This window comes from Cervus elaphus, chromosome 31 (assembly GCF_910594005.1).
Source record: "Cervus elaphus chromosome 31, mCerEla1.1, whole genome shotgun sequence".
NCBI lineage: Eukaryota > Metazoa > Chordata > Mammalia > Artiodactyla > Cervidae > Cervus > Cervus elaphus.
The window spans coordinates 5,032,711-5,052,792 of record NC_057845.1 but is presented as its reverse complement, the minus strand read 5'-3'; the positions used below and the strand labels follow the sequence as shown (position 1 = coordinate 5,052,792).

At 39.4% G+C, this 20,082-nt stretch overlaps 1 protein-coding gene across 9 annotated transcripts in view; it reads right to left on the bottom strand.

Annotated features, from left to right (window-relative positions):
• SYNJ1 (synaptojanin 1) overlaps positions 1 to 20,082 on the bottom strand; it is an 89,159-nt gene that overhangs the window by 50,058 nt on the left and 19,019 nt on the right. For all 9 annotated transcript variants that reach the window (XM_043892882.1, XM_043892885.1, XM_043892883.1 and 6 more), the window contains exons 3-8: positions 14,425 to 14,511; positions 12,312 to 12,579; positions 8,894 to 9,119; positions 8,080 to 8,163; positions 2,810 to 2,871; positions 878 to 974 (exon numbers count right to left, since the gene is read on the bottom strand). In XM_043892882.1, coding sequence (XP_043748817.1) covers positions 878 to 974; positions 2,810 to 2,871; positions 8,080 to 8,163; positions 8,894 to 9,119; positions 12,312 to 12,579; positions 14,425 to 14,511 — 824 coding nt within the window. The remainder of the gene's footprint in view (positions 1 to 877; positions 975 to 2,809; positions 2,872 to 8,079; positions 8,164 to 8,893; positions 9,120 to 12,311; positions 12,580 to 14,424; positions 14,512 to 20,082) is intronic.

The following is a 20,082-nucleotide window of genomic DNA, read 5'->3' as shown; positions in this document are numbered from 1 at the left end:
GGAACTTAACATTCTCATTTGGTTTAGAAAATGAAAAATTATTTCCAACAACCAGCATTTCATTTTTTACCATAAAAATATAATGACTGTTTATATCTATTACAGAACCTCAAAACAAAGTAATTGATTTCTAAGGAAAAGCTCATCAAAATTTGAAGAATTCATTTTTATACCTTCATTCAATATATACTAATGTTTTAAAAGCTTACAATAAAAAGTCACTCTCTAAAGTATAACTTATTTAATAATGATATTCAAACAAAATAGTCAAATAATTAATCCTGGACTTCGTTAGCTTAAACATGAGAAAATGTTTTCTAGCCATTTGGTTTAAGGTTATAATCTTATGTAACACTATAATTTATATCAATTCATTATTGATCCAATAAACATTTATGAAAAATGTTTTATTTAGAAGTCAGACATTTCTTTAGGTTCTTACTTATGTGAAATTCTCTAATTTTCATTCATTGGTATAAGAAGTCCTGTGTGTATACAAATGCTTTATTCACAATTTCATAGATTTAAAACAGTGACTATGGTTTATAGGAACTAGGCAAAGCAATGAACAGATGAAGGGGGAAACTGCCTGGTATCTTTCTGCCAGTGACTGATGAACATTTTTAGGAGGAGGGTATTCTTCTGCTTCTCCACTACATAAACAAGCAGATTAGAAAACAGGGTCAATGCCTTGAAAGCTTTCTATAATCCCAATTTCAGCAACTGTTGCCTAACTACCTTCAAAGAACTAATGGTTCCAACAAGTACTCAATCTTCTTCCAGGAAGAACTTACTCCTGGAAGAATTTGACTATTATTTCTAAAACACCATTCTAGGTGTCCATGGGCCAGAACAGAAGGAAATAATGATCACTTACCTGGAAAGCCTTACTTAGCATATGTTCACCTTCCTTAGATCCAAGCAGATTTACTATTATTTGTTTACCATACAAATTCTTAAGTGTCCTAAAATGCCTGTTAAAGGTAGAAAGGAAGTAAGCGTATGTCAAGTGATAAGTCAAAAACTTTTTTCAATAAACAGGAACCCACTTTTAACCAGGACCTACATGGCAGTATTTTAAACACATAGGATTGGCAAAACTATATACAAATCCATTTCACATGGAATCAAACCTCTGAATTTGTGAAAAGTCAGTTAATGCAATTTTCTCTCGACTTATCAACTTATCATCTATTTGCCATCACTTCATGGCAAATAGATGGGAAAACAATGGAAACAGTGACAGACTTTATTTTGGGAGGCTCCAAAATCACTGCAGAGGTGACTGCAGCCATGAAATTAAAAGATGCTTACTCCTCGGAAGAAAAGTTATGACCAACCTAGACAGTATATTAAAAAGCAGAGACATTACTTTGCCAACAAAGGTTCATCTAGTCAAAGCTTTGGTTTTTCTATTAGTCTCTTGAGAGTCCCTTGGACTGCAAGGAGATCCAACCAGTTCATCCTAAAGGAGATCAGTCCTGAATATTCATTGGAAGGACTGATGCTGAAGCTGAAACTCCAGTACTTTGGCCACCTGATGCAAAGAACTGACTCATTGGAAAGATCTTGATGCAGGGAATGACTGAAGGTGGGAGGAGAAGGGGATGACAGAGGATGAGCTGGTTGGATGGCATCACCGACTCGATGGACATGAGTTTGAGTAAGCTCCGGGAGTTTGTGATGGGCAGGGAGGTCTGGCGTGCTGCAGTCCATGCAGTCGCAAACAGTCAGACACAACTGAGCAACTGAACTGCACTGAACTGATGCTAGAGCTTTCAGAGTCATCTGGCCCCCTCTCCACCCTGAGGCTAATGCTGGGTGGACATGGAAACCAGGAGCCATGCAGCTGGGTTGGCAAGGCAGTAAGGGCAGAGGGCACTGGGCTGCACCTCACATGTGAGGACACTGCCTACTCCATACGGATTCAGAGCTCCTGAACAGCTCCAGCCTTAAGATAAATAGGCCGCACACAGGATCCTTTAGTCTCTCCAGCTTCTAATCAGTCCAGAGTCTAGAGAGCAAAGTCATCCACAGGAAATATAACATAAGTCACAGATATAATTTAAAATTTTCCAGAAGGCAAATTAAAAAGGTAAAAATCAAAAGGTCAAATTAATTTACATATACTTTATTTAATCCAATACAACTAAAATATCATTTCTGCATGTAATTGATATGCAAAACAAATACTGGCATTTTGCATTTTTTTTGCACTAAGTCTGAAATCCAGTACCTATTATATACCTACAACATATCTCAATCTGGACTGCTGCTACTGCTAAGTCACTTCAGTCATGTCCGACTCTGTGCGACCCCATCCCTGGGATTCTCCAGGCAAGAACACTGGAGTGGGTTGCCATTTCCTTCTCCAATGCATAAAAGGGAAACGTGAAAGTGAAGTCGCTCAGTCATGTCCGACTCTTCGCGTTCCCATGGACTGCAGCCTACCAGGCTCCTCCGTCCATGGGATTTTCCAGGCAAGAGTACTGGAGTGGGATGCCATTGCCTTCTCCGTCAATCTGGACTAGTCAATTTCAAATGCCCAAGAGCTAGCTACACGTGGCTAATAGCCACCATATTGGATAACACACGCATCAAAAGTAGTTTTAAGGCCAAGATGTCAAGACCTACACACTTACTGCCACCACTCCTAGAATTCATGAGTGTCACTATCTTCCACTGAATCAGAGTCAAGAAGAAATTTTACTTAAGAGCCCAAAAGCTGAAATGAAGCAGTAAATGCAACTAATCTCACTACTTAGCAACATCGAAACTCACAGCAATATATAAAAGTCATCAGTCTTACCTGTCAAAAGCGGGTGCATTGGCTTCAAATCCCCTTGACATACGAACACGATGGGATCCCACCTAAGACAAGAAAAATATGCTTAATCATACCAAAAGCCAACATGCAGACAAAAGAAATAGCATTGTTTACTCTATGTAATAATTCATTTGTTAAGCACACAGTAGTAAGCTGAGTAATTGTCATTTGTGATATTCTAGGAGTCATAAGTTCTAGGGGTTTCTCCTTTTTATCTCTTAAAACACAACCTCATTAAAAAAAAAACAACAAAAACTAGAGCATTATGCAACACTGGTAAACTAACAGGAATTTTTATTTACGTAAGATATTTTTAAGAGTGCTTTCATATACATTACCTTGTCTTCAGTTCTAAATATGTGGCCTTTGTAAGTCAGCAGACACTGTCATTCGTGCAACAGAAGAACAAACCCAGGCAAGTGAAGAAACCTGTCCTCTTAGAGCAACATCATTCATTCCAAAAAAAGGTTCCCATGGCAATACAGGCCTCCTGACCAAAACATCTACTCTTTCAGACTGCCTACAAGTGCAATGTCTACATATTTTTTTTCTCTGTTATGCTGAATACCCTATTCACTCATCTCTCACCAAAGATCCCATAGATTAAAAATAACCATTCCTGGAAAAAGACTTTCCAAGTCAATCTCTCAGGCACACAACTAAAACAACAGCATATTTTGAAATTTGGGTTATAAGAATTAAACAAGATGGAAAATAACTACCTACTGTGTGTTGCTACAGTTTTTCTTTTCTCATATAGGAAAAGTGGGAGAGAGATGAGGCAGAATCAAGAGATATAAAAGATGCCAAGAAGAAATACAACAGGGAGACCAGATTATTTCCCTGAGTTTCACCTGTAAATATTTCCCTGAGACTGTGCGCCCAAGGTTCCCTGGAATTCATCCTGGCTAATCTGTGAATAACATGACTTTAAAGGTAGCACGGAGGAGAAGTGCCAAAGCAGTCATGCAGTTGGAAAAATAAAACCAGAAAATAAGCTCTAAATGCTCATCCATGTCCCAAACTGAATTAACAGTATTATCATTCATTCAGCATTCCCTCTCCTGTTGAGATGACTGAATGACTGTCCTGAGAAATCAGTGGACTCTCTTTAGAGCTTTTCCTTCTTAGTAAGAAACTGATTAGCCAAATGTCACATCTCTATTTCATTTCATTTCTAGTACACAATAGACTGTATAAAATCTGAAGCTTTGAAAGATGTGTGCTCCAGGACACATTTGTGTGTTTTAGGTGGCAGAGAAGTCAGATGAAGTTCATACTTTTTCTCTGGAGTCATCTCAGGTAGTTGCCCTCTAACTCTCTAAAAGTCCAAGACTTCGCATTTTGTTTATTCATTAACATTCATCTTGCACAGTATTCTTAACTGTCAAGAAGGAGAAAAAAAATACAAGCTTCCTCATATTTTTTTTGGTAATGGCTGTGGTTGGTCCCTATTACCTGCTCCCCAACACATATACAAAACTAGCTACAATTCATAATTCTTACAGCAATATGTTGGTTAGACGAGACTAGGTTTTGCTACTTAATGTTAAAGAAAAACTCCTATAAGAGTTTTGTAAATGTAATAAAATTTTCCATTTACTCAATTTTTTAAAAAAGTTGCATCAAAGATATTTTTAGAAGCCATGTCATGGGTGGTAAAAGTGAAAGTGTTAGTCACTCAGTCATATCCAACTCTTCGCGACCCCAAGGACTGCAGCCCACCAGGCTCCTCTGCCCACAGAATTTGCCAGGCAAGAATACTCGAGTGGTACGGAACATTATCTTCTAGCAATATTACTGCTTTGTGTTAACCTATTTTTGTAACTTGAATTCAACCAAAAGTTCAGTGTGCCATACCATGCAGGGCATAAATCTCATGATGCTTACCATCTTTTAAGACTAATGTAAGCAATTAATATCAATAATATAGTATCAAAGGAACACTTTACATTATAAATGCTAAATAACTTCAAAGAAAGGAAATCATAAGTAAAATTAATGAGTTGCCAGTAATTAAAATGTCACTCTTATCTGTGTAGCACCTTATGACAACTCTTATTATGCCTCAAGCTAATTGATTTTGATATTTGCCTTTTCCATAAAAGGACTGTCTCCCCAAACAGACTGCAAGCTCTCTCTGAGGCATCACTATAGAAACTGAATTTCTCATAGGATACACGATTATCTACCCGAATGTGTACAGAATGATACACATGAGATGAACTCAAGGATTTCATGAAGAGATCAGTGTGGAGGAGTGACTAGAATTCACTCCATGAAATCTGAGTCGGCTACTGAGGAACATCAAACCTTCATTCTGGAAGCAGAGGATTCCTATTAGAAAATAGCCAGGCATGAAGTCTGACAGGCAGAGGAAGCCAAAACATGAAGAAATGGGTATCTAGATCTGATAAGCATAACAAAGCAAAAGTGGAAAGGGGCTTCCCTGGTGGCTCAGATGGTATAGAATCTGCCTGCAGTGCAGGAGACCTGGGCTCAATCCCTGGGTCAGGAAGATCCCCTGGAGAAGGGCATGGCAACCCACTCCAGTATTCTTGACTGGGGAATCCCATGGACAGCGGAGCCTGGTGGGCTACAGTCATGTGGTTGCAAAGAGTCAGATGACATCTGAGCAACTAACACTTTCACTTCACTTTTCATTAAGAACTGCCAGAAAGCTGGGAGGAGATCAGTCAGAAATCTGTAAGAATCTTTCAGGCAAGAAAAAACTATGAAGACCTTAACCAAGATGACAAAAGTGGGAATGAAAAGAAGTCCAAGACCTCAGACAGCACTGGTATTAAGCATGAGGGGGCCGCCTTGGCTGGCTCAGGGTTGGCCGCTGGAGCAGGCGGTCTGGATATGCTGCAAAAGCAGCTGAGCAGGATCCACTACCACCAGGTTCTCTAATCTGAGTGGTGGGGTACTTGGTTGAAATGCAGATTCCTTGGCCCTACTCCAACAAATTCTACTTCAGTTGATGGGAAGTTGAGGCCATGAATCTGCATTTTAAAATCACTCTCAAAGATTCCTTTAAAATATCTCAAGAACCTGAGAAGAATGCATCATGGAGGAAAAGAGGTAGAACAAGGGACAACTGCCAAGGAAGGACTCTGTCCGTGCCCACTGAAGTGAAACAGCTTACTAAGTGACTAACTTGAAGGAGCCCTGAAAATAAATTCCAGCCCTAAGAACACTCAGGATACCTAACAACCACTCTAAGTCAAAAATGAACTTAGGGCCTTGATATTTTTATTTTAAAAAGTCAGTATCTATTATTTTCATTCCTCTATTAACTGTTCTTTTAGAGTGGTGGGGAAAATGATAAAAGATACTCATGAAACTAATCCATCTCTGGTCAAAGAAAGGTTGGCTTTAAAAACTACATGCTAAACAACTGGGAACCACTGACGCAACCCTCGACCCAACCCAAGATGACAGGCCAGCTCAGTGATGATTTGGCAGAATTGTTGGACTGTCTTGAGGTCTCAAAAATTACTATCTCTATCTCTATCTTGTACAATTTTCAAATCTACAGTTGTCAGCCCATAATCAAATGACATTATCCAGCCAAATTATCTGTGAGGACAGGCCACAGAACAAAGAAGGAAGTCAAAAGGAAGTCCCACCCAAGGAGGATCCCTCCATGTAACTACTCAGGACCCAACATTACTGAATAATCAAACACTGTAATTCTGAACTTGTTAAGAAAATAACACAGAAAGCAGTAAAACAGAGGGCCTATAAATAGACTAGAAGAATCTCTTACACTAGCCTGTCTCAAAACCAAAAGCATTCACCTCCCATCAAAGCAGGGTTTTAGAAATTTCTTAGAGCAAATATTCCAAACATCCTTCTCTGGTCACAAAAACAAAAATGGGGTAGGGTTGGTATTCTTTCCTAAGGGAGACCCAGGAAGAAATTTATCTATTTAAGTTACACCAAAATGCCACAGATGAAACCCACATGACTCAAACTGGTGTTGACAAGAACTCAAGAATTTTAGCAAAGCAGCACCAGTGTTAATCCTTGTTAATTCTTAGCCTGTCTTGAATAAATTCCCTTATTGAAAAGGTTCAAGGGGTGTGCAATTTTTCTCCACAATAACCATCCTAAAATGTGAGAGACCCAGCTGTGAACTAAATCAAAGTAAATGAAGGCAAAATTTTCTTTTTCCTGTACATTTTTCTCAATAGTATAGATGGAGGCACAGAATTTACTAGGCAGTATTTATCAGAAGCCCAAAATGAATGTAACTTATACTTTAGGGACTAAACATGTTTGAATAAAAATAAAATGCAAAGTCACACTAGTATGGGCAATCCAATATTATGAACTAATGTGAAAAAAACATCTTACATTTTTAAGATTAGACATTTACTGAACAAAAGGAAAGTTTGGGGGGAAAAAGATCAGAAAGCAAAACAGAGAACAATATTGAAGATGACAAGTCCCAAGTTATTACGAACTGCAAAGTAAAATTTCATTAGCAGATATGTTCCTCTTTTTTTTTGGCCACACTGCATGGCTTGCAGAATCTTAGTTCCCCTACCAGGGATCTAACCTGGGCCCTCAGTAGTGAAAGTATGGAGTCCTAACCACTGACTGCCAGGGAATTCCTAGATATATGCTTAATAACAAGAAACGTGCTCAGACACTCAGTTGTGTCCAACTCTTTGCAACACCATGGACTGGGATTCTCCCCACAAGAATACTGGAGTGGGGTGCCATTTCAGCTAACCCTTACCTAGTTCTGGCTGGTCAGAACTAGGTAAGGGTTGTAAGAAACTAAGAAGCAGGAACTACTAATATTACCATGTTACAGATAAGAAAACTGACACAAAGGGGTTAAATCACTTGCCTGAGATCACACAGCTAGCAGTATTAAGGATTCAAATTGAGAGGCTTAGTTTCAGAAGCTTTGTTTTAACTACTACATTTTTCTGCCTACAGACACTTAATTGTTATATACGGAGATAAGAAATACAGAAACACTTTGAAAATCAATGTTCCATGAAAACACTGAAATTTTAATATGAAATATGGGAGCTGAATTTCTATGGATATTTGAAAGAACACTGAAGGAAAGAATAACTAGGACAATTCCAGGATTTGTATACAATTTAGTTATAAATCCAGGTAACATTATTAGACTGAGTAACAAAATTATCCGAGGAACTAATAAGCTAACCTGAAAGTTTAAAAAAATAAGAAAAGTTCTGAAGAGAAAAAGAAATCAAAACACATACCTGCAATCCTGGTTGCTCCCAGAACAATGGGACAGATCCCCGGATTTGTATGAAGGAAGAAACAGAGTCATCTAAGTACACAACCTACAGAGAAAAATACTGGGTAAAATATTTCCACAAAGTTGTTACCTCTACATCAGAAGACAAATCTACTAACAGTTATATCTCTTGACCAATCTCTCATAAACAAATTATCCTAACAAACTAGTCAAAATAGGCCATAAATAAGCTGAATTTTTTTCAACTAGTGACAGTTCTTCTACATAAACCAAGAAAATAGTGAAAATATAAGCATAAGCATTACAATTTTAAAAAAAGGAATTCCTTTTGAATTCATTTAGCAGTTTTTCTTTATCTTTTTCTAATTTTTAAAAACTAATCTGAAGACTTAAACTGGATTGAGGGCAAGGCCTGAATTTACAATTACATAGTCACATAGACAAAAATAATGAAACTTCTTATTTCAGATGGTACTCAACCTACTTTTAAGAGTTGAGTTTGACTTAATTTCATCAAAACCCACTTTTCTTAAGTTGTCTAGCTCTGTAACTGAATATTTTCAATTCAATACTAAAACATAGGGCACTGATGATGTCATGCTGATTAGTAAAAAACTGTTACTTACTTGAAGAGCCATACCTAAATAAGCCTGTTTTTGAGGATCCTCTCTTAAGGCTCACAAGTAGCCAAGAGCAACCATAAAATGGCATTACAGATGTCAAAATGAGTTCTGAATCAAATAAAAATCGGCTTTGCAATTGTTCTTTGTGACTTCCCTCTAACACATGAATTAAGCAAGATAAACACTATATACCTGTTCTGTTTCTACAAAATTGGCGACATGACCATCATCATTTGTTCCCCGGACGTTAAACCTGGTCCCAGCTCGTTCACAGCTTAGTCTGGAAATGAGGCAAGCCTTTGCCTGTTTATGAGCAGCATAAATTGTTCTGATTTCTACTCCCCCACACATGAGGCGTAATAACCAGTCGTCACAATTCACACCGTAGTGCTTGAGATGCAAGTGCAAAGACTGATTCCTAACAGAAAAAGAAAGAACTGCATTAGCGTGATGAGCACTCCCCAACACACTCCAGTATTCTTGCCTGGAAAATTCCATGGACATAGGAGCTTGATGGGCTGCAGTCCATTGGGTAGCAAAGAGTTGGATGTGACTAAGCGACTGAGCGCATACACACTGCACACTGTACGACAGTGTACGTTCTAAACAGTGCCCCTGGAGCATTCAAAGGCGCCAAAAGTAAATCAACTCGCTTACATTTACTAAGCCAGGGACTGGAGGATAGGGCTATACAGGGAGATCCTTGGACATGTGATTGATGGTCCATGCAAAAGCAGCACATAGTCTACATTTTTAGAATTTGGGCCCCATTTTGTTATGACTTTCTTCATAATGTATTTACCACTTGTTCCAAAAAGCATTTCCACACACAATTCCAGGGAATTCCTAAGATATATATATATATAAATATATAGAAGGCTTTTCTTAAGACTTGACTTTTACAAGGCTCCATTTTTTTTTTTTTTTTTTTTTACAAGGCTCCATTTTAATTAAATTTAAATAGTTACATGAGCTAGCAGTTACCATATTAATGCCTATCCAGGGTTTTCCCTTGCTCCAAATACTTCTATACTCTAGTTAACAGAGAGGGCCTGCTTTCCAATCTTTTTCAGCGCAGAGAATTCTGTTTAAATGAACACACAGAAACCTGATGATCAGAAAACAGATTAAAAGTGGAGTTTCCATGGCTAAAGTTGGGATGGGGGCTGGGGACCTGCCTCACTGGCCATCTTCACATGCCGCTGCCTGCCTCAGGGGCTCTGCTGGAACCACAGGCCTCCAAAACTCACCAAACCACCACCAAGTAAAAAATGCTGTTGTGCAGAAAAACTTCCTCTCTGGGACTTGCAGATGTTAAAGGCACCTTACAAAAGGGAAGTTTCTAGAATATTGAAGCTTGGTTCTCTGAGTTTTCAAACTACCAGTTTAAGAGGAAATCTTAAGTGCTTTGCACTATCTTGTCTTAGAGGTACAAAAACAATGTGACAGCATTTTCTTGAAGGCTTAGAGTTGTTAAGAATCTACATCAATGCTGCTGGAGCAGTCCCCACCACTTCAGGCTACGCTGCAGGGGACAGCAAATAGGTGGTGGCCACCTGCAATCCTGATAAACCAGAGATAACCCCAGCCTCTCTTAGCCATTCAAGAAAGCATACTGGAAAGTGAGTGAGCAGTAGGTTTAATCCTGGGGTAACCTTAAATCAGATGAATATTACTAACTTAAAAATGTGACTTCAGCTTCCACACTTTACTTATTATTTACCTTGATCTGATCTGGCAAAGCTCAAACTGGCTGTGACTCAGTTCATCCAGACACCACCGCTGAGGCCCAGATCATAGCAGAGGCAGGACAGACTGACTGTCCCCCATTTAAATAGCAATGGGAGCCGTGCATTTGTTCAGATAGAGTTTCTCACTCTGCTGTCAGTTTTCGTTTTTCTTCACAGTCAACGCCTTGCTGTTTTAATTCTAACTTTACACTCGACTCTCAACTGGCAGCAGCCTCAGATCCTCAACGGAATAAAATTACCTGGGCTTTTGGGATAGATGTTTGCCAGTCTCTGGCTACAGAACTTACTTGGCTATATCTTGGGAAATATTTCTACAAAGCTGCAAGGGTTTGCATAATGAATTCTAAAAGCTTTTTCTATGTAAAGTGAAGCTACAGAATCTAATCCTTAGCAAACCTTTAAAGATTATAAAGTGAGCAAAACTCATCTTTGGCATTTCAGCCTGCACTTTGCTCAGCCTGTTTGCTGCTCATAAACCTTCTCAATCTGTTATCTAAATTGGCCCCCACCCCTACCCATAACTGAATGAAAAGATAAAAGAATTATTCCCACCAATTAAACTTCGTGATATTCTTAACTGCTGGCCATTTAGCCAATGCATCTGCACCTGCCTGGACTTCTGATTACGGCAGGGAAACTTTTCTCTCTCAATCTAAGAAATGTGGGGTAAGAAAGAGCAGAGGGAAGAAAGGTAAGGACAGCTGCCCTAAGACCAGCTGCAACACCATCACCTTCTACAGAAACATCAGTGTCTCTTCCATCAGAGAAGTGCAGGGTTGACATGAGCAGACAGGACTGTCGACTTGTCTCTCCTACGCCCTCCCTTTCCCACCTGCCATCCTCTAGCCCTCTGCTAGGCTCCAAGTCTCCAGGTACAGCGCTTGAAAGCCCTTTTTCCCTCTGCCCTCTTGGCTCCCCCATGCCACTCTGGGCCAAGACACTTCTATGGGAGCTACAAGCTACCAAACTGCTCTAAAGGTAGTTTCCAGTCCTAGTGTTGCTGACTTTGAGCCCTCTGACCCCCAGGGCCTTCTCCAGGACCATTCAGGCAGATAGTGAAAGTGAGAGAGAGAAAGTATACAGTGGGGAACACCCTGAGTCTGAATTACTGAGGGAAGCTGTGAGCACAGTCCTGGACTTTGGCCTTATAACATTAAGTAAACAACTGAAATACAATTTGTCCATTGTGTTAAGGAAAAAAGTCAACAGTGATGTTGACTGTGGACAAGAGAACGACTATACTGGAAATCTGGTCTGTTCCAATAAAGCGATACCAATTACACTCACGTGGGTCCTGCTGCCCCATTAATGCATACTTACAATACAGGACCTTCATGCATAATCCTGAAATATTTCACAGTTACCTACTTAAGACTCATTTTATTACAGTACTAAATTTGATCCCAGCATACTACTTCCTTGCAGTCAGTTGCTCTTGAATCAAAATCATCTACTTAAAACCTTCCAATTAAAAACAATAAGGGAATGTAGCCTTAGAAAGGCAAATGTTGCCAGAGATGAGATCTCAATCTAAGAACCGTACATATGAGTAATACGATTCTATTATGATTAATTCCTTCCTGATTTAAAAATAAATATTTTAAATATATGTCTGAAATGGAAGGTCCGTCTAGATCAGGAAGAGTAAATGGGTTTCACATCACAGGACTACTTTAATAAAATGATGGCAGATATCTGCTATGCTCCACTGAGGATCCCGCGACAGTAGAGAGTGGTGTGCTCAGCTGGCCGTGCCCATCGTTGCCAGCTCCAGAAACGACTGTTATGCTTTCCATGTTCCAGCTCACCCAGCGGCCGCACTGCACGTGATCACAAGGGGAAACGTAATACAAACTCACCAGAAAAATCTATTGTCAGTTGTGTGTTCTTGCACGCTACGGTGGGCATTAAGACTCAGATCCAAACTGACTCCGGATGCAGACCATGCAAAATAAAAGTTTCCTGAATTTAAAACTTTTCGCACTTCCGAAATGCGATCCTCATCCGAAGAATCAACTCGCAGTGACATAAATTCAGTGGAAGTAACTCGGAAAACTTCAGATTCTTGAATTTTTCCAACGGACATACATCCAGTGACTAGGACCAGATAATGTAACATAATATCACCTGCAAAAACCAAAGACTTAATGGGATGGGAAGTCCCAATATTCTACAAGCTATTCAAAATTTCTTCCAACTTTCTTCTCGTGTCTCTGCCTTTTAAAATCTGACAGTGTGATTACTTTAAATTTATCACAGACACATTTAAGTTCACAACTAGATTTTGGCAGAAGTTGGGGGAAAAAATCCTTGTTTAAATACATTTAGTATGATGAAGCATTTAAACAGAATAATCTTACATTTATGAAATTATTCATCTGCTTAATCTAAAAGTATGTAAAATTTGTCAAATTTTAAAAATGTAGGTGTTATCTTCCCTACCTTTCCTTTATGATTGTAAGAAGTTCAGACAAGATAATGACTTGAGAGTTCTTCATAAACAGTAAGGTTGAAAAAATGGCATTTAAATGTGAATTGATGCTGCTGTTGCTGCTATATGAAGAAAAAGTCTTTGGTAACAATTTATAAAGTGATTTGGCTGACAAACACTTTCCTAGCGATTTTTTTCATCTAATTTTGACAAAAATCCTGTGCAGTGAGTATGAAGGTGGAATTCAGCAGTGGTATACTTTGAGTATGTGTGGGCTTTGACATAGGCAGAAGTGCCCTGCATCTTGGCTTCTCCACTACTTATTATATCAACCAACTTCATGTGTTAACATATGCAACATGAGATATCCTCCCTTTAGAAAATAAGATTAAGGGACTTCCCTGGTGGTCCACTGGTTAAGACTCTGCTTCCAATGCAGGGATCCAAGTTTGATCCTTGGTCAGGGAACTAAGATCCCACCTGCCGCGAGGGGTGGCCAAAAAATAAATAGAAAAAGAAAGTGAGACTAAAACAAATCTCACTGGACTGTGAGGATGATCCAGGACAGTACTAGTTAAGCGCTCCCAGTGGTAAAGAATCTGCCTGCCAATGCAGGAAATGCAAGAGAATCGGGTTTGATCCCTGAGTCAGGAAGGTCCCCTGGAGGAGGAAATGGGAAGCCACTCCAGTATTCTTGCCTGAAATCCTATGAGCAGAAGAGCCTGGTGGGCTACAGTCCACGTGGTCACAAAGAGTCGGACATGACTGAGTGACAGCACGCATGCACACAGTGCTTTACACGTGACAAGAGTCACAGCAAATGGCGTGTCTCCATTTGATAAGACCAGCGCTCCTCAAAGCACGATCCATGAACAGTGCAGTTACCAGTTCAGTGAGAACAGGTGCTTGCGCCAGAATAGAAAACTGCATCACTAAGTTCACTACTTGGTTTAGCTGACTTCTTTTTTTTCTCCACAGTAAGACTTTATCAATGAAGGAAGCTGTGTGTTGATTTGCATGACGGCTCCCGCTTCTTTTCTCATCCAGACCACTAACAAAACAGTTCATGGAGTGTAACCTGTCCGTGAGCCACACTGAGTCACACTGTTGTAGAATCAAACTGGTGATCACAAACGTTACTTTGCAGCCTGTGGTGACACTGAATGGCAGATAGGCTCAAGCTGAGATGTTTTGAGTATAAAACAGATGTCTTTTCCACTACAAACCAGGGGAAACAGTGCGTGGTTCTAAGACATCTTTCCTTAAGTGCACTGAAGCAAAAAAAAAAAAAAGGCAACGCCCTTATTTTTCTCTCCTGATAATGATACCAATCTCTTAAAGTGTTCAGACAGGATGCTGTGTCTGGAATTTAAAATCATGAGAGCATGAGCATGTAGCATGGCTTTTCAGGTAACAATCATCTCAAGGTTAAGATGCTTCTATACTCACAGATCAAATACAGAGTCTATGAAATAGTCTCTATCAAATTACAAAAATAGAAATGAAATGAAAAAATAGATTGAATTATACTGAATACTTACCAAGATTTAATCGTAAAACACCTAAAAGTCCATAGGCATCTAGAACTTTGGAGTATGTACCCTTGATTGCCTCTTTTTCCGCTGATGCTACAAAAAAAAAAGTTTCAGTATAAGAAAAAGGACCTGAAACATCAGATTCGCTTTAGCTATAAAGCCAGAGTTTCAACCAAAAATGTCTAAATCTAAGTCTGATATTCTTAACATAAATGTACTGCATAAAATCTTTTTTTGAACCAGTAACTTTAATAATTTTTCCCAAAGAAGTAACAAGTTATTCCAGCGCCATCTATTCATGAATCCATCCTCACCTAATGATCTTGAAGTACTACCTTTAATAATATTCATATCTTTTGGAGGTTGATTTGAATTTTCTTCTCTGTCCCCCTGATCTGTTTACCTAATCTTAATACCAGGAACACACTGTGTCCTGATATCCCTGCAGGACAACACCTAACTCCTTAAGAAGGAATCTTCTAGAATTTAGCCTCAACACACCCTTTCTGCTTCAGTTTCCATTACTCTCCTTCCTTCCCAGCCCATGCACTTTATACCCCAATCACGCTAAACTCTCGCTATTGCCCAAACATGGTTTCTACATTTCTGTGCCTTTGCACAGGGATCTGCCTTTCTGCCTGCAAGGCTTGACCCAACTTTTGCCTCCTGCCAAAACTGAATTCACCTTAGAAAAACCGACACAAAGTCACTTTCTGAAAACCTTTCTTTATTTCTCTAAGCACAAGTCTTTCACAGAGCGCCCTCTTCATGTTGCCAAAACATTTAAAATATATTCATCACTTGTCCTTCTCATTAGCCAACCTGTTCCCTGAAGGTGGAACTCTGTCCTATTCATTCTTTAATCATTGACACTTAGAACAGAGCTTGACACATGGAAGACTACTAATGCTAAAATTATAAAAGTTAATGGTAATGCTTGACCACAAGAGTCAAGCACAGGAACAGGGAAATCGTCAGTCTGGCCTTTGTCTGGATTTATTTCTTCTGTTATGAAGTTAATGTCATCTGCTAATGAATACAACCTACAGAGCAATTTCCCTTAGACAGGCTGTGATGGTCATTCTACTGAGAAGAAACAAAAACAAATCCTGAAGCTTTAAAGGAAAACCTTCCGAGTTCTTAGCAAACACACTTATTGAAAACTGGACACAGAACCAAAGAAACATAAACCACAGCTAGTACCTTCAATGTGCGATTACAAATATGACGTTCTAAGGCCTACAAATCTGGAAAGACAGGAGCCTCTTTCTCGTTCCATCCTTTCCCTTCCAGTTCTTTCCTTCTTCACTGCCCTCCCTAATCCACAGCCTACCCCACAGCCCCCAGTTCACCTCTCAGATGACTGGCTCACTCCTAATTTACCTCTTCTCTCTTGCACTTTTCCCTTTTCTCATTTCTCTAAGATTTGCACATGAAATACAGTATATTACAAAGTCTAATAAATATTCTAATAAACTACATTCTGATACACAATCACAGTATTGAATATGTTTTGACAATATGCATGTGTTCCACCTTACAAACGCTTGTAAGCAGATTCTTACAGTCCTCTCTGTTGATCTCTATTGCCAACAAGATGGCCATAGCCTCAGTCTATTGCTTTGCCTAACATCCCATAGTATTCTGCATTAAAGCTCTTTCCTCTGTCTCGAAGCTTGTCTCCAGGGTTCTCCAGACAGCTCATCTTCCCTGCCTGCCTCACCTCTTTTCAGACCATCTACTCTTAGACTTCTTCCTGGTTATCACACTTCTGCTGTCTAATGAGCTGTGCTCTCCTATTTGGCAGCAGAGGCTAAGACTGAACGGTGGTCCAGTGGCTAAGACTCCTAAGCTCCCAGTGCAGGGGGCCAGGGTTCCATTCCTGGTCAGAGAACTAGATCCCATGCGGGGCAACCAAAAGTTCACATGCAACTAAAGATCTGAAATGCTGCAACTAAGACCTAATGCAGCCAAATAATTATAAATAATAATAATAAATAAAAAAATAAGACTTGAGTCAATCAGCCAAATAAATATTATAAATAAAAATAATAAATAAATATTAAAAAAAGACTGAGTCACTCACTCAGTTACCTGATGATGTCACAGTTCTTTAGTATGCTCTTTACTGGGGAGGGCCTTTATCAAACCACCTGTATGAAGTTAGGGAGTGAGGACTATTTCACCAAGCCATTAAAGTTATGGGGAAGTGAATTTCATTCTTCATTCCTAGAGTTCCTATCATATTATTAATTACACTATATATTTGTAGAACAGTTACTCCTAACATTCAATGACAAGGAACAGAGAAAATATCACACACGAATTTTAATTTTAAAGTAACACAGGAACCCCTTCTCCCACATCTTATCTTGTTACAAGTACGAAATGTACAAAAGCAAACCTTAGAGAGGCTTGTTATTTCTCTGATGATAGAAGGCATGGTTTCCAGGGCAAATACTATTCTACTCTACTAGTGCTAGTGTTTGAAGTGCATACATACGGTATATGCACTTCAAACACCACCACTAGCAGAGTAATAGAGAAATTACCACAAATATCTATCAGTTTTAGCACCAATCATTTAGGTTCAAACACCAGTAATAAGGGTTAAAAAGAAAATATATTTTTAGTGTTAAGTTGTCACTTTCCTTCTGGAGAAGGAAATGGCCACCCACTTCAGTATTTTTGCCTGGAAAGTCCCATGGACAGAGGAGCCTGGTGGGCTCACATGGGGTCACAAAGAGTCGGACGTGCCTAAGCGATTAAGCACACCTTCCCTTAGAAAAGACAAAGTCATTTTATAACTTAAATTACCATGCAGCAAAATCTTCTCTTCTAATAATGCATAATAATTACCTTTTCAATAACTGTGCTCCAAATATATGAACCTACCATGTTTTTCAGGCCCAATGAAGACCCGTCTATTAGACTCACCTGATTCAAACATGTGAACAAATGTCATGCTGTTTAGTTATTTGTGCTTTTGTATTATATTCTGAGACTCAGGGAACAGGACACACACACAAACATACAAAATTTAAACTGAAGTGCATATTCTTCACTAAAATAATGCGAAAGGAAAGAAAAACAATTCAAAGAATAGACGTCTATTCAAAGAATAGAGATGTCATTTTCCCTGCCAGGAATTTTTTGGTTTCTTCTCAAAATATTAAATGAAATTTTAAATTATTTTTTAGAGTGACAAATATTTGACATAAGGGAACAGGATTAGGGAGCTTCCTAATTTACTACCCTGGCTACACTCCAACAGAGTCAGAGAAGGCAGCTTCATGAGGGAAGGGGCTTTGTCTAGTCCACTGGCCTGTCCCCAGTGGGCTAGCTCAATGCCTGCACCCAGGAGGAGTTCAGTAATTTATGTTCAGTTAACTGGTGAAGGAGATTTCAGAACCATATGAACATTTACCTCTAGATCCTTCCAATTTTATAAAAGAAAACCTAGTGTTTCCTTCTTAAATATCTTTACTCTATAGAACAGCAGATGATTACCTGTTGTTTCATTTATGCTTCAAAGGTTTGGGGTAGAATGGAAGGAGGTCCTTCGCAGGCTGTGAGTCCAGAGAGAGTTAAGAAGGTGGCCCTGCTCATGGAGTTGAAGCCACAGGTGGGGAAGGAAAGACTCCATTTGAGGGGCAGGGCAGCGGGCAGGAGGAGAAGAAGTCTGAGCGGAGTGAGGAGGGTGGTGTCCACCCAGGGATGGTGGGAATGGCCTGCCACGGGATGCTGGAGCTTGAGAGAGAGTGGAGAGGGCATGGTGCGTTGGACGGAGGCTCCAGGCAGGGTGCTGGAGCCCTGGTGGGGCGAGAAAGCCACTGAAGGGATGGAGGAGGCTGTAGTGGCAATAGGAGCATGGCTGGTTACACAAAGGGGTACCGATCAAGAAGCACGGAGCAGGTTTCTCGCTGACGGAGAAGGGCAGTACACACACAGAGAGAAAACCAGAAAGGGCGCTGTGGTGCTGATAAGCACTGGAGCTACCACTGTGAACTTCATTTTCCAGATAGACAGACAGAGATAGAAATGGGCGGGCATAATTATACTTTCACATACATAGACCCACTGGTGCTCAGTCGTGTCCAACTCTTTGCGACCCATGAACTATAGCCCACCAGGCTCCTTTGTCCACGGGGCTTTCTGGTAAGAATACTGGAGTGGGTTGACATTTCCTCCTCCAGGGGATCTTCCAGGGATCGAATCCTCATTTCCTGTGTCTCCTGCCCTGCAGGCGGATTATTCACTGCTGAGCCGGGGGGAGACCCTTGCATACACATACATGCTTACACATTTTCCTTCACTCTATCAATTGACAGGACTAGTGATCAGCAATACTCAATAACAGACAACACAGCCAGCACCCAGATCTTGCTTTCAAATACATTCCCCACTAAAAGGAACTAGGACTCCATGGAGAAATGGCTGATTCCAGGAGAACGGCAGGGACAAGATGAGGCTAGAACAAATTTTTGTACCAGAAAGTAAAGGAGTGTTCAAAGAATAATGAAGGCATGTCACAAAAATACAGAAGCCAGCCTAAAGGGGCTTCTTCTATTGGCGAAATTTGGGAAAATTTGAGCATCAAGATAAGTTTTAAGAGTAACAGATTATAAATCCCTGAATAAACTCACAAACTTAAAGTCTGAAGAGCAATGGGATCATACACAGTCTCCAAGTGTACCTCACCTTCAAACACTTATTAACTATAAAGGTAAAAAGAGCTGGCCAGCGATGCCTCACAGATACCACATCAACACAAGTTATCGAAGTGAACACCAACAGTAAATGGGACAAGTCAACACTGTGTCAGCTGACAGGATACAGTGAAAAGCACACTGCTCTGTAATATCCCTGCCAACATCACATGACTCTGAACAGGAAGACCCATCAGACAAATTCTGAGTGAGGGACATTTCTACCAAACAACTGGCCTTCGTCTTCAAAAGCCATAGCACTTTATGGTCATAAATGTCAAAGACTAGGAAACTTCTCCACATCTAAGGATACTAAAGAGACATGATAACTAAATATAATATACATAATTCAACTGGATCTTTTTGCTATGAAAGATATTGTTCAGACAACTGATGAACTAAAATAGAGTCTGAGGATTAGACAGCAGGTACCAATGTTCATTTTTTGACAGTTATCTGGTAGTTATACAGGAGAATGCCTTTCTAGGAAATATTATAATAAAGCATTTAGGGGAAACAGATAAACCCTGTTTACCTCATGTTAGCTACTTAGTAGTCTCAAATAGTTTTTTTAAAAAAAAAAGTTCTTTGGTGCTGAACTTCAACTTTTCCATACATGTAACATTATTTAATTTTTTTAAAAATTTTAATGTAGCCAGCAAAAATAGCTGTAGAAATGTAGAAATACATTTAGCACATGTAGAATATTCCTAAATTAAGAAGTCTGTATCTCTAAATGGCATTAAGATAATTACTTATAATACAGTTTTATTTCCTTCCCATATGTGTATTTTTTTAACTGAGGGGAAAAAAATTCCCTTATTTTATGAAACTCCATGAAATACTGAGAAATATATAATTAGGTGGGACCTGATTAAATTATTGTTCCATTTCTCTGATAATTTAATTTCTAGAAAACAATTTGAGAATGTTGAGAAGGAAATGGCAACCCACT